At 41.7% G+C, this 13,349-nt stretch overlaps 1 protein-coding gene across 1 annotated transcript; it reads left to right on the forward strand.

Moving 5' to 3' along the window:
• Positions 1-1,020: 1,020 nt before the first annotated feature.
• HORMAD1 (HORMA domain containing 1) lies at positions 1,021-12,511 on the forward strand. The gene is made up of 13 exons (XM_009891815.1): positions 1,021-1,053; positions 1,439-1,583; positions 1,915-1,978; positions 4,070-4,106; positions 4,510-4,530; positions 4,632-4,658; positions 5,308-5,375; positions 6,090-6,241; positions 6,844-7,097; positions 8,237-8,300; positions 9,589-9,665; positions 10,381-10,464; positions 12,431-12,511. The coding sequence occupies exons 1-13, from the start codon at positions 1,021-1,023 to the stop codon at positions 12,509-12,511; spliced, it is 1,107 nt and encodes a 368-aa protein (XP_009890117.1).
• The last annotated feature ends 838 nt before the right edge of the window (positions 12,512-13,349 follow it).

The raw sequence follows: 13,349 nt of genomic DNA on the forward strand, positions 1-13,349 counted from the left end.
CCCGGCCTGCCGGGAGCGGAAGCCCCGCCCCTCCGTTTGCACACGGCCCCCTGCGCTATAAAAGGGGAGGGTGCGGGCGGCCCGCGGCAGTGCGCGGCCGTGCCCGCGGGGAAGGGGGGGGGGGCGGCCCGTGTGGGCTCGCCGTCCCCGGGCCTGAGGGCTGTGTGCGGTCCGTCCATCCTCAGCTTGGGCTGTTCTTGCCTTCTTGGCTTCCTTTGTGGGTGGCCTTTATAGCTTGAGGAGGCAGGTTGTCGCTTCTAGGGGTGGCAGTGCTGAGAAGGGGCTTTTCTCACAGAGGAGCTGAGCTCCGCCATGTACTGAGATGAGGCGGGGTTGGGGAGGCTCAGCTGAGGGGATTTTGGTTCACTGTATGGTCCAGGGCCGAGGCCCTACTTAGAAAAGGTGTTATTGGTGTTTGTCAGTGCATTTCACTTTTACAGATGGTGATGAAGGCTTGTCTTGGGGAGTCAGGCTCACGGTGCCGAGAGTCAAAGGTTTAGTGAAAACACGGCTCAACAGAGTAGCTGGGGAGGGGTTGCTTTCTCCACTACTTAAATTACAGAGGAAAACAGGCCAAGCCTGGAGGTGTTTTCCAAAGGTGATGATTCAGCTTTGGCTGGAGGTCACTTAAATGCGGAGGGCCTCAGGATTCTTTAAAAATCTGCCAGCCTGGGTACTAGTTGGCACCTTGGAGCATTGCGTTGAAAGACTCGTGTTTTATGTAAACAGGCACGTGCTATTCTAATCACCGCATACTGCAACCTTGGGAGATGTCTCTACTGGTGTGAAAATCAAGAATCTAGTACTGGTGATTATTAGATGGCCTGTCCTGCCACGTTTGCTTAAAATTGCGGGGTTGGTTTGAACTGATAGAGATGAATCGTGCAGGCAGCGTTGGTGGGTTCAGGTACTGCCTAGTTAAAGCTGAGTAGCTGCGGTCTGGGCTTGCGTGCGCTTGTGAGTGTGGTCGTACATCGTTCATGCAGATGTTTTATTAACAGCCAGAAGAGGATCTGCAAAATGGCAACTGCTCAGAAGCAAAGGAATTGTGTGGTATGATTTTCTTGCGTGTTTCAGCACAGTGTATTATTTGAATTGGAAAGATTAGTGAATTTTAGCTGAAATAGTGCACCCAGGTGCTCTGTAATATTTCTTCCCTTGAGAATTACAAGCTAATTCAATGTTTTAACGATGAATAAAGATGTTTAATAGCAAAATAGTTTGAGTCTGAACTTTGTGTTCGTGCAGTTGATAGAAATTAGCTATGTCTTAAAGACATAGCAACACCAAGTGTTAGGAGTATGCTTAACTTTATAAATGGTGAAAGTCATACTTCTCAATTAAATTAAAACATTACACAGGTATTGGACCAGATTGTAGACTGTACAGGTTTGTTCTTGTGGACAGAGATCAATTCTTTTCTTTCTCTGACTTGCAGAGTGCAGTTGTATTTCCTAACAAAATATCTACTGAACAGCAATCCCTGATGCTAGTGAAGAGGCTCCTGGCAGTAGCAGTGTCCTGCATTACATATTTGAGAGGAATCTTTCCTGAAAGTGCCTACGGAACAAGATACATGGATGGTAACAGTCTGGTTTCATGATTCTTTGCAAAATCTATTGTCATAGAGTTGTTCCAAAGTTAATGAGCTTGAAAGCCACTTGGTCTCCTTAATTAAAGGTAGTAGCCAGTTGCAATGACTGTAATGAAAATTTCACTAATGCAGTCATAGCTGAATTTTGTTAGATAGTGGTGATACTAATTCTGCAATTAAAACTGCCTGTGCCTGTCAGTAATGTTAATTCTAGTCTGCTTTTCATATATGCTTTCAGGGAATGAACTTCGCTTCCTTGACAATGTAGTTGCATTTTGTACTAAGTAAATATTCATGTGTATATATATATTTTTTTTGAGATGTCTGTGTCAAAATTCTGAGGGAAGACAAGAACTGTCCTGGCTCTACTCAGCTGGTGAAATGGTATGTTAATTACAGTGCATATGTAACACTTCCATAGCATATCAGTTTGAAAGATACCTTTCTGATTGTTTCCAGATACAGTGAAAGAAGTTCACTTGCTGTGAGTGAACAGCCAGGCAGTGCTTTTAATGCATGGTATTTACCATGTTGACAATTATTTTTGTTAAATGAAAGGTCAAAATGTATGTGTTTTGGTATAGATGTAATTGACTTGGTCCAGAGGAGGGCCACGAAGTTGATCAGAGGACTGGAGCCCCTCTGCTGTGAGGAGAGGCTGAGAGAGCTGGGGCTCTTCATCCTGGAGAAGAGAAGGCTCCGGGGAGACCTTATTGCGGCCTTCCAGTGCCTAAAGGGGCTCCAGGAGAGCTGAGGAGGGACTTTTTACAAGGGCGTGTAGTGATAGGACAAGAGGGAATGGCTTTAAACTGGAAGAGGGCAGGTTTAGATTAAACATTAGGAAGAAATTTTTCCCTTTAAAGGTGGTGAGGCACTGGAATAGGTTGTCCAGAGAAGTTGTTGAGACCCCATCCCTGGAGGTGTTCAAGGCCAGGCTGGAGGTGGCCTTGGGCAACCTGGGCTGGTGGGAGGTGTCCCTAGGGGGGTGGAACGAGCTTGTCTTTAAGGTCCCTTCCAACCCAATTGATTCTGGGATTCGTACAGTTGTATTTCTAGAAAGGCTTACAACTTGGTGTCTAGTAAAGCACAAATCTGCATTTACAGAGCAATTATACTTTACATTTAGTTTCAGTGGGTGTGTATGAGTGCTCAAGGCTGCACTTTGATACAAAAATCAAATCGGTAGTTCCCCTCTAGTTGAACAGGAGATCCAGTGTTGCCATTTTACATCTTGCATTGAAAGATCCTATCCTCAGACTTCCCTAAGAAAGGGGTACTGTTGGCTTTTGTATTCAAAAGCAGAATTGTATCTGCGAACAGTCAGCTGGTATATTCGCACAGTTGAGTGTATATATGTCACTTAGGACCAGAGGTATTTATTTTAATTTTCTTTCTGTTCTTAGTAACTGCCAGATTTGTTCATTGCTGCGATCCTTGCTGTTTAGGAAAGATTATATAAGGGCTTTGCATTAAATACACATACCTATTTTTTGTTACCTCTATAAAGGCCATCTTTTTTCTTGTCACACTTTTACCAGTTGTAGTACAAGGTAAGGCATTGGAAATGATGCTGCGTTCAGCAGAGGGGGTTTGCAGCTGCTGTCAGTGTTGAGGTGTTCAGAGGTGTAGGTCTGAGTTCTGATGTTAAAGGTAAAATTAGTCATCTGCTCTTTGTCCATGTGCGGTCACTAAGGGAGGGGGGGGAAGGCTTCCTTTGCTGTAACCTGGAATTTCTTAATCGATCTTCTGTGGTAGAGAAAACTGAAGTGGCGCCGAGTGCATTTCACCTTACCCTCACGCATCAAACATTAGCGAGGGCAGTGGCGTGGCAGCCTGTGGATGCTGACAAGGAAAAGCTCCGTGGTTTTTGTGTGAAAGGTGTGTGCTACTTGTTTGGAGTTTACAGGTGAGTGGCCTTTCTTAACTTGGCATTGTGTACACATCCAAACCAATTTTTGCTTGTTGACTACACACAAAAGAAATGCTAGAAAAAAAAAATAGGGTAAGATTTTTTTTTTTGCTATTTGGCAGCTTTTCCCATGTTATATAAAAAGCAAATTGCAACAGCTAAATAATGGCAATCGTGTAACTTCTTTGTGCTTCAGAGATGTTGGTGTGCAGCTGAAGTATGTATTTATAAACAGATTAATGAATACATGTGTTAGAAGGTGTTTGGAAATGGTAGGTGTGCAATTGCATTATGTGTTTTACTGATTATTTATTTACAGATTATATTTTTACTTATTCTGCAGATAGGTTAGGATGATTTGGTGTTATGAACACCAAATACTTACAAGCAAAATTGCTTGTGTCACTACTAATAAGAACATAGAATAATGGAGAAAGTGTTGTTTATTGCTCAAATATAGCATTAAGAAGGTGATACACAAGAACTTCAGTTTTGGGACTATTTTATTTAGCAGCGAAGCAAGTGAAAATTAGTAGTAGATGGACAATATTATCTGACTTTTGCAGGATGTTAGGATGCTACGATGCCTTGCAGAAGAAATATGTAAGTCTTCCAGTATCATTTAGCTATTTTAAATGTATTGAAACATTCATTTATCGAAGTCCATTAGCTGCCAGTGTAGTTATAGGACTTTCTGGCTAGGGAGTAACTGCTTAGTATCTTAAAACAGTTAGCTACAATGTGAGATGCACAGACATTTCAGGATAATATTATTTGTAAACAGAAACACAAAGTCAGGGATACATAGGAATTTTCATCTGCCAGTTGAGTAAGTACTTTCTTAAACAGATAAGGAGTTAAGTGTATGAAGAGGTTTCTCTTCAAACAGGCCTTGGTTGTCTATATCAGTTTCCAGAGCTAGAGAAACTGAACAGCTTGGTAAGCAGAAGTGGGCTATGGCATACATCTAATGTTCTTTTTCTTTCTCTCATTATGTTTCTGACAGCTGAGAATGATTGTGCTAGCAGTAAGTATCTTTGAAAAGTATTGGACACATTTTTTTAAGGTAGCTGGTTAGTGGTATGTACAGTTCTTACCCTGCTTTCTCTCTTTACTTTAAAAATACAGGTCTATACCCACCCAGAAGATCCTCAGGTAAATCTGCTAGAATATTTTACTGGATGACTAATAATAGTATGGTTATAATGAAATGCATATACAAACAATAGTACATAACAGTCACATTAAAAAGGCATCTTAAAATATCAGATGTAAGAACCACTAGAGCTAATCAGTTGCAATGTAGTGAATTGCCTTTGAATATCTAGCGTCAGGTTATTCTCAGACCAGTACAAGAAACCCAAAGTGTAGTTTATGTGCCCATAAAAATGCATCGTCCTAACTCTGCATAACAAAGTTATGGAACAACTTCATGAAAAACACAGTATGTTTTAACTAACCACTGGGTGTCACCATGTCTGTTATGTGTGTGAAAAACTTTCAAAATTATGAAAACTTGAATTAATATTTAATTCTAAAAACTTAAGCTGATGTTTCAGAAATGTTATGGTGATTCCTGGAAAATAGTGTAGATCCTCATTTTTATTTGCTGACGATTATATACAGTAATACTGTTAATTGTTACAGCATTGGAAGGTTGTATTCAGTGCATGGAAGTAGGTCAGACAGGAGTTGAGCAATTATTTTCTTTGAATGCGAGGTTAATAGGTGACTAGACAGAACCAGCAGCAGTAGTAGTTTGCTTGCCAGCTGATAGTTTAATAATTACTGGATTTGTTTGCAGACAATTACAGAGTGTTACCACTTCAAATTCAAGTACACCCACAATGGGCCACTCCTGGATTTCAGCAGGTACTGTCACTGTGACTTTATTCTGCTCTGTGGTTTTACATTCCACTTGCATACACCCGAATGTAAAAAAATTTGGATTTTATCTGTTTGGTGTTTCCTTTTTTAATTCTGGATCTTAACACTGATTTTATCAAGATACACTATTAGCTTAAACTTACTCTTAAAATACAATGAGTCATTTTGTCAGATTATGCTCATATTTTTAAATATCCACTGAAAGATGATTCTTAGGGTTAGAGTCTAATACTCTCTGATCAGGTTCTTTAAGGTATTCCATCTGTGGAGGGTGAAATGTTTAATATCAGATTTACTTATCTGAAGATACTTGGTGTTATGTGGGATTTCTCCTTTAGCAGCAATGATACAAAATACACTGAAAATGCAATGCAAATGTAACCTACGTTTAGAAAAACATAGCTATCACAATGCACAGTTCAATCACAATGTAAAATACAGTAGTTGGTCAATGCTGTTGAACCATAACATTTTCATGGTGTCCCTGGCTCAGGATTTGATCTTCGAAGGGGCAGTGAACACACAGGTCACTTAGTGATAGGAATTGCAGCGGTTGTAATCTCAGACCGTAGGCAATTAATGAGATGTCTGCTTCTGACATTCACAGAGTCTTTTAAACAGTCACGTGTCTTAATACTAGAAAGAGCTTACTCTCTCTCTATATAAAAAAATTAATCTGAATACTTTGTCCATTTTTAGTAAGAATAAGACGAATGATTCCACAATCACCTGTGCAGACACCAAGAAAGCAAGTATCCTCCTGATTCGCAAGATTTATGTTCTGATGCAAAACCTGAGTCCGTTACCAAATGATGTTTGCCTGACTATGAAGCTGTTTTATTACGATGAAGGTACTATTTCCATATTACGTTGATTCATCAACTGTGTTCAGACATTGGAAAAGAATTCAAAGAAATATTTTAATGTATAATCTTTATGGCTGCTGGGACTTGTTAAATTATGTTAGTTTGCAAGTGTCTGTTTCTCATGACAGTTTCTAAGATCCAAGCAGAACGGATTTGATCTCACTGTAGAACACAATCTTGTCACTGACTTTATTGTAGCAAGGATTTCAGTGTGTTTTAAAAAGAAATTGAATTTTCCTGAGTGTGTTAGGATGTAACATGTTTGCCAGACTAGTTCTAGTCTGGATGACTAAATGTCTAGCTCTGCTTTCAGGATTTATTATTGCTTTATAATGAAAAATCAGAGCTTCTAGCTCATCTCTCTGCATGTATAAACTGTTCAAATAGCTTTAATTGGGTTTTGCCTGTTGCGTAGGGGGGACATTTAGTACAAGTTGGATATTGATTATTCCCTTCCCCTCACACAATATTTTTTTTAGTAGCTCTTTGTATTTAAAGGGGAAGAGAGTCTTTTTGCCACAGAAGTTAAAATTAATTTTACAAGACTGTGTTTTACTCAAACACATCTAATGAATTCTCTTCTGCAGTTACACCATCTGATTACCAACCTCCTGGTTTTAAAGAGGGTGAATGTGAGGGGATGATATTTGAGGGGGAGCCTATGTATCTGAACGTGGGCGAAGTGCCAACGCCTTTTCATATGCTGAAAGTTAAAGTTACAACTGAAAAACAACGAATGGAGAATGTTGATAAAAGCATCCTAAAGCGTGGCGAGACTAATGTGCCTCTCCAGGTGCTCAGTGTGGACAGAGATGATCCAGAAGAGAACCAGGACATGAATGTAAGAGCGCAAATGTTTTGTGTAGCACGTTGAATTTTTTTGTGGTTTATAATCTAGAAAAGAGCCATTGTTTTACTGCATGTCTTACTATAATATTAATAAAAAACTCTGTGTTTCTAGATACATTTAAGCAAGACAATATGTCTTCAATACATTTTTGTTCTAATTTTACTGCTCCAGTTACCAATCTGTCATTGTTAAAGCAGTATTGAACGAGTGCATCGGCGTAATGCCTGTCAGCAGCAGCATTGGTGGTAGTCATGGCTCTGAGACTAGAGAGGAGCTGAGTGGCAGCTTTGTCCTGTGGGTACAGGTGCCTTTTGTTCAGCTCCACACACAGGATGCAGGTGAAACCTCCCTGGAGCTGTGCCATACAGTCCCACGGGAGCTGCCGCAGCCAGACGGTATTGACCGGCAACAAATTTGCCCTGGGATCCTCTTCTACAGCAGTATACATACAGCTAGTGCTGCCAAAGCACGAGTTCAGACAAGCTCCATTCTGTATTGGGATTCTGCCTAGGAAAAAGCACTAAGGGAAACTTGCTGGAGGCGGGAGTGCGTGGCAGACGTGTGCAGCCTGATGCTGGAGGGCTCGAGAGGGCTCTCGGGACTGTGTTTGTGCAAGCTTCAGCAATCGGAGGCGTATATTTCTGGGGTCAGTTGAGGCAGGCAGCAAACACCTGTAGTCATGTCAGAATATGCAAATGTGTGCTGATCTATACTGTCCATAGGTGAAAAGGGGGTGGAGCTTTGGGGCTTTTGGCCCTACCCCCTCAATTAGCATTGCTACAGTGGCCTGTAGGTGATGAGATGGAAATAAACCACTTAACCCTCCTAAATCTGCATATGCCTCTGAATTATGATTTCACAGGCAATAGGAGGGCACTGATACTTTCAATATCTGTTGTTACAATTTTAGTATTTTTTACAGATGTTTTTCTTGGTAGTTGAATTATATATGTGCTTGCATTAATAGTTAAGTAATACTGAGCTAGTCTGTGTGTTCCATGTCAGATTTAATTATTTCAATACTCTTTGTTCCACTGAGAATCCCTCTAATAAGCTCTGTCCCTAAGCATCTGAGTACAAACGCTCTTTATTTGTCTGCAGTTAAGTGATAGACCTCTTTCTTAATCTAGGAAGATCCTGTCTTGGATAATAAAGTGGAAGATAGGAATAATGTAAATATTTCAGAAGCTCAAGGTAACATTTACGTATATTTTCAAGTCTCTTCAGTTTGTGCCTCTGTTTACTGACATTACTAAAACAAAAAGTTAATTTTCTGACGTAGATCACTATTCAAATTTACATTGTTTTCTTCACATACATCGCTATGCCTTTATTTTCTATCATGGCTTATGTTCTGTGAAGCACTTGGTTAGGAAATGCAGGCTTTCATGTTTCTAAAATTCTGATCTTCTGTTCCATTTTACCAGATAAGCTAAATTTGATGTGCTATATATTTAGAAGTAAATTTGGTTGTTTGATTTTTCTATTATTGTTATTGTGTTTTTACTAATACATTTAATTTGCATGTAAAGCTTGCAGAGGTATTGTGGTCTTGAGTTCATTATTGCAGACCTGGGAAACAGAATTCTCTGTTCAAAAAACGGTCCAGGGCTGCTTTTTTTTTTTTTTAAATCACAGCTGTTTGGACTGTATCCTCACAGCTTCAGCCACTAAATAAATTTAGCAGAAATACCACTTAGCCAACTTTTTTCCTTAAGCTCTGACTACAGTAGGACTATGGTCTAATTCTGCAATCCGTACGTGCTTCAGTCTGTGTGGTTGTGGAGGAATTGAGACCATTGGGACTATTGTACACAGAACTGAGTTTTTCCGTTGTGGTAGACAATGATATACATGTAAAAATCCCTATCCGTGTTCTTCTGTACAATGGAAATTGTTCATTACTGTGGTTTGCTATTCCTGACTGGTCTGTAGTCTGTTCCTGCAGCTGCAGGCAGGGATGGGGAGGACTGTAGCTACAGGCACTGCAGCCAAAGTTGCCGGGCTGTGCTGGGTTACAAAATGGGAGCTGTCTGCTGGCAGCGGGTTCAGAATAAGCAGAAGCGGGGCCAGAGTGGCCTGCAGCACTGTGTGCCTGCCCTGCAGTGCGAAGTGGGCTTGTGAGGCTTTTTACTTGGAAGCAAATCCCAATGTAGACGAGCCTTTAGTGGTACAGTGTATGAACGAGCTTGGGGATCGAGCCCAGTCCTCCAAAGATCCTGTGTGTAAATTTGTGTAACGTAGCATCAGCATCTCTTGCGTGCCTGTGGTAGGAAGTTGTGATAGGAAATCACTGAATTAAAGATGTAAGAGTGTAATGCTTGGCGGAGTTCAAGACTTGCATCCACATAGAGAATCAGAGCCCTTTTGAAGCACCTGTTCCCTGCATTTTTAAAGCATTCCTTGAGGCAAAACATCAGTGTTAAGAGGCTGCTAGTGTGCTGTCAACAACTTGCTTTATTATTTAACAACTCTTTTCTAGAACCAAATTTAACTTGTGAAGAAGATGAAGTTATGAAGGCTGGAGGGAACCAGAATCTGTGTGTTCCTAATCCTCAGGTATGAAAACTGCACGCTATTGCTTTAAATTTTTATTAGAGCTTTTGTGAAGCTGCTTTCCTACTTTGGGTAATCTGCTAAAATACTTACCGCGGTTAGTATTTTCAGGAATTAAACACCTTTACATTTTACTTTCTGGTGTTTTACAAAACCAGCTAAATTTTCTAAAGCAGTCAAAAGCAATAAAAAGGGCTGTTCATCTGTCATACAGTTTTCAAACCAAACAGATGGTCTGACTGTTGTTTGGAGACACAAGAATGTAATAGCCATGTTTATAAAACTAACCACTCTGCCTAATAGAAATTTCTCTGCCAATTCTGACACACCAAAACTTGTTTAAAGGTTGATTGAAACTTAAAATGCAGGTTTATCACTCAGCCTTAGAACTCAGTCTATATTCCCTGCAGTTAGCAAAATTTAAATGTGGAGGACTACTTCAGACACAGGTCCTTAAAACAGAGTGGTCCTAGGTAACCGTGAGTGACTTACTGTATAAAAATAACTGATGCTTTGATGTGTCAGGGCTCTGACACATTCAGCTGTGAATAGTGCTGTTGACTTCAATGGTTATATTCCTGTATTTAAAATTCAGCTCAAGCGCAGTGGTGAGCAGAGCCAAGCTCTTTGCACACTGCAGCACTGAACCCTGCTGTAGCCTCTAATATGTATAATTTTTACTGCTGTCACAAGGCAACATGTATTTTCCAATTTTTAGGTTGATCATTTGGCAAGTAAGACGTCTGAACTTAATGTGTCAGAGAGCAGGACAAGAAGTGGAAAGATATTTCAAGCCAGCACTGTTAGTATGTTTTTATTCTCTAGTTCTGTTCTTTCTGTTTCTCTTCATCTGTAAATCTTTTTCTGTTCCAAACAGTGAATAAGCTTTAATACATTTCATGTTGACAGAATGAAATTCTCACTACTTCTAAAATTTCCATTAGATTCAACACACTTGGATTCTTACTGTCAAAAAAAAAACCTGTGCCAAAGAGTTAAAAGCTGAGTGGTGATGTGGTTAACACAGGTTGAGAAAGATTCATTAGGATTGATTTATGTCTTTTTGAGAATGCATTTAGCCAAATTCCACGCTGGTTTAATCCGTTGTTGATGGGAGCGTGTGCCAGCAGACATCCCCAGCCCGGTGTACCATATGCTTGCTAGTGATTTTACTGGGAAAACACGAGGCCAAAATTCTAACCTCAGCTCTATGACTCACTCATACCAAGAAAAATCTGTTATTTCTTTGCTTGATCCTGTTGCAGCAGATGAGTCTTGTTATTGGTGCTACTTGGGGAGAGCCACATTCCTCCAGCCTTGCACAGGTCGAGCAGAAGTTGTCTTCAGGGTGGAATTTGGCCTTTGGGGGTGGCCTTGGCTCCCACCTGTCTACTGCTGCTGCTTTCACCAGCTGAGCTTGGTAGCTTCAGCTTACTGAGCCTCTGGGGGGCCTTCACAGGACCTCAGCATCTCCCTTGTGAAAAACCTACCTACTGGTAGGTTTTTCTCAGAAAAAGCTGTGGGGTGAACAGTACCATTCTAGTAAACAAGTAAGCGCTCCTCATTTACAGTCAGGAGAGGGAATTGCATGTCGGGGCCAAGGAAAATCATAGCCTTCCTGTCCCTGCTCAGGAAAGCTCTTCGTTAATTTTTAGTGCAGTAGTTGTATAAGGATTTGTAATGTGCAGCTCAGTCGTTGCCAGTAGTTTTCTCTTTAACTAATAGTTCCTTTATTTCTGTAGAGGGTGGTAGAAATCAAGCTTGGGAGCACGCACAATTTATTCCTCCGCAGAATGTTCTAAAGAAATCCAGAAGAGAAATTGGTCTGTGTCTTAAAAATATCTGTGTATGAAAGCTGCATGTGAAACGGGCTATCAGAGTTTGCAATAAATTCATGAAGCAGAGATGTTGGATTCAGAATATAGAACTAGTAGACTCAATCTTCTTGTAAAGTACTGCTTACCGTGGAATAGAATTTTTTTACTTCCAACCCCAGGATCATAGGCATTATTTTCTGTTACTCACTGATGTGGAAAAAAAAACCATAACAACCAACCCATCATTCTGTGTGCTCACTATCACCTTATCTTTTTTTTTTTTTAAAAAAAGGTTTTGTTAATGAACTTAGAATCATAGAATCATTAATGAGCTTAATACTAAAGTTTAAACAAAGCACAGTTGCTTTAATTAATCAAAAGCACAGCAGAGCTAAAGGCTGAATTGTCATTTTTCACACATGTGCAAGTCAGGAATAGCTGGACTGCCCTTGGTAAGGGGAGGCCGTGTGGTGCTGAGCCCTCTCCCCTCGGCACGGGGGGCCGTACTGCTGGGCTGAGCCCTCCTGGTGCTGCCGGCTCTGCCTGGTCCCCGCCTGGGGCTGTGGCTGTGGCTCCTGCTCAGGTGTTGGGCTTGAGGAGTGCTGCCTCTGCGGAGGGGGCTCAGCCTTCCTCACCTTCTCTTGGCGCTGTGGCACGCAGGAGGTCCTGCCTGGCATAAACACAGCCCAGCCCTCCTGCAGGAATTTGGAGGGAGGGCCGATTCTGCCAGAAAACAGCATCCAGCTGTTACTCCAGGCTCAGTGCCTCTGGGCAGGGACCAGGTGATGGTGAGGTGGAGCCTGATGCTTGATGCGCAGCTCTCGATGCCTCACGCAGGGTCTCGCTCAGGGTGGGGGTCTCTGCCCAGATTGAAGTTGGTAACACCAAGGGGCAGGTGGCAGTTGCGGCTGGGCAGCAGCCTGTAATGCCGTATTTATTTTCCCTTGGCAGGTTCATCAGTTTGAGCTCTCGTCTAGTCAAGATGTGCTGCCCAAAAGGAGAAAGATCAGTGAACCAAAGGAGCAGTTTTAGATACCCAACTCCCTGCAGTATGTTTACAGAGTTCTCCATGCTGCTTCTAGTTTGTTGTTTCATGTGAATGTTTGTATTTAGATAACTTTTAGGGATCTTTTCTGTTCTGTTTGTAATCAAAATGGGGAGTAGGTTAAGGAAAGATCTGTCAAGAAGCGCAGCTGCAGAAATCAGAACTTACTTTTCATCCATACCCCATCAGGGAGGATGGAAGGAGAAGATGCCTGTAACAAAGGTGATGTGGGGGATTTGACTCCCTGCTGATGATGTGTCAGTCCTGATGATGACCGTGTCACGGTCACTGCATGCAGCCCGGGTGTCTCCGCTACCTTCGGCTCTGTCTCAAAGCTGAGGAGCTGCGGGTGCCTCAGGGGGCTTCCAGAGCTGTACCCACTGTCAGCTGTTAACAGCAGGGCTATGTTTTTGCTTTTACTGCTGGGGGTGTGAGGGGGGTTGATTCTCTGCATTTCTCCAGGCTGAAGGCACCAGGCTCGTGTGACAAACAAGCGTTCTTCGTATCCTCTATTCTATATTTTGTGCCAAAACGCAGGGGTTTCTGTACAGCTGTGCTGTGTGTGATTACAAAGTATTAATCGATGGCAGGCATCTATTATAGTGGTGTGAGATGATTTGAAGAGACCTGTATGTACTTGCAGTGATTAATTGCAGCAGTTGCACATGGTGCCGTTTGTGTTGCTGACCAAAACCTGTTAATTGTTCCCGTGCTGTAAATGACCGGGGGTGAAGCCGTTTCCACACGGTGAAGGGCTGAACGCACGGGGGGGGGGGGGGGCCTGAACGTTTCTTGAGGGGTTTGACTTTTAATTTAAGGCTCCCT

This window comes from Charadrius vociferus, unplaced genomic scaffold (genome assembly GCF_000708025.1).
Source record: "Charadrius vociferus isolate BGI_N301 unplaced genomic scaffold, ASM70802v2 scaffold900, whole genome shotgun sequence".
Classification (NCBI taxonomy): Eukaryota; Metazoa; Chordata; class Aves; order Charadriiformes; family Charadriidae; genus Charadrius; species Charadrius vociferus.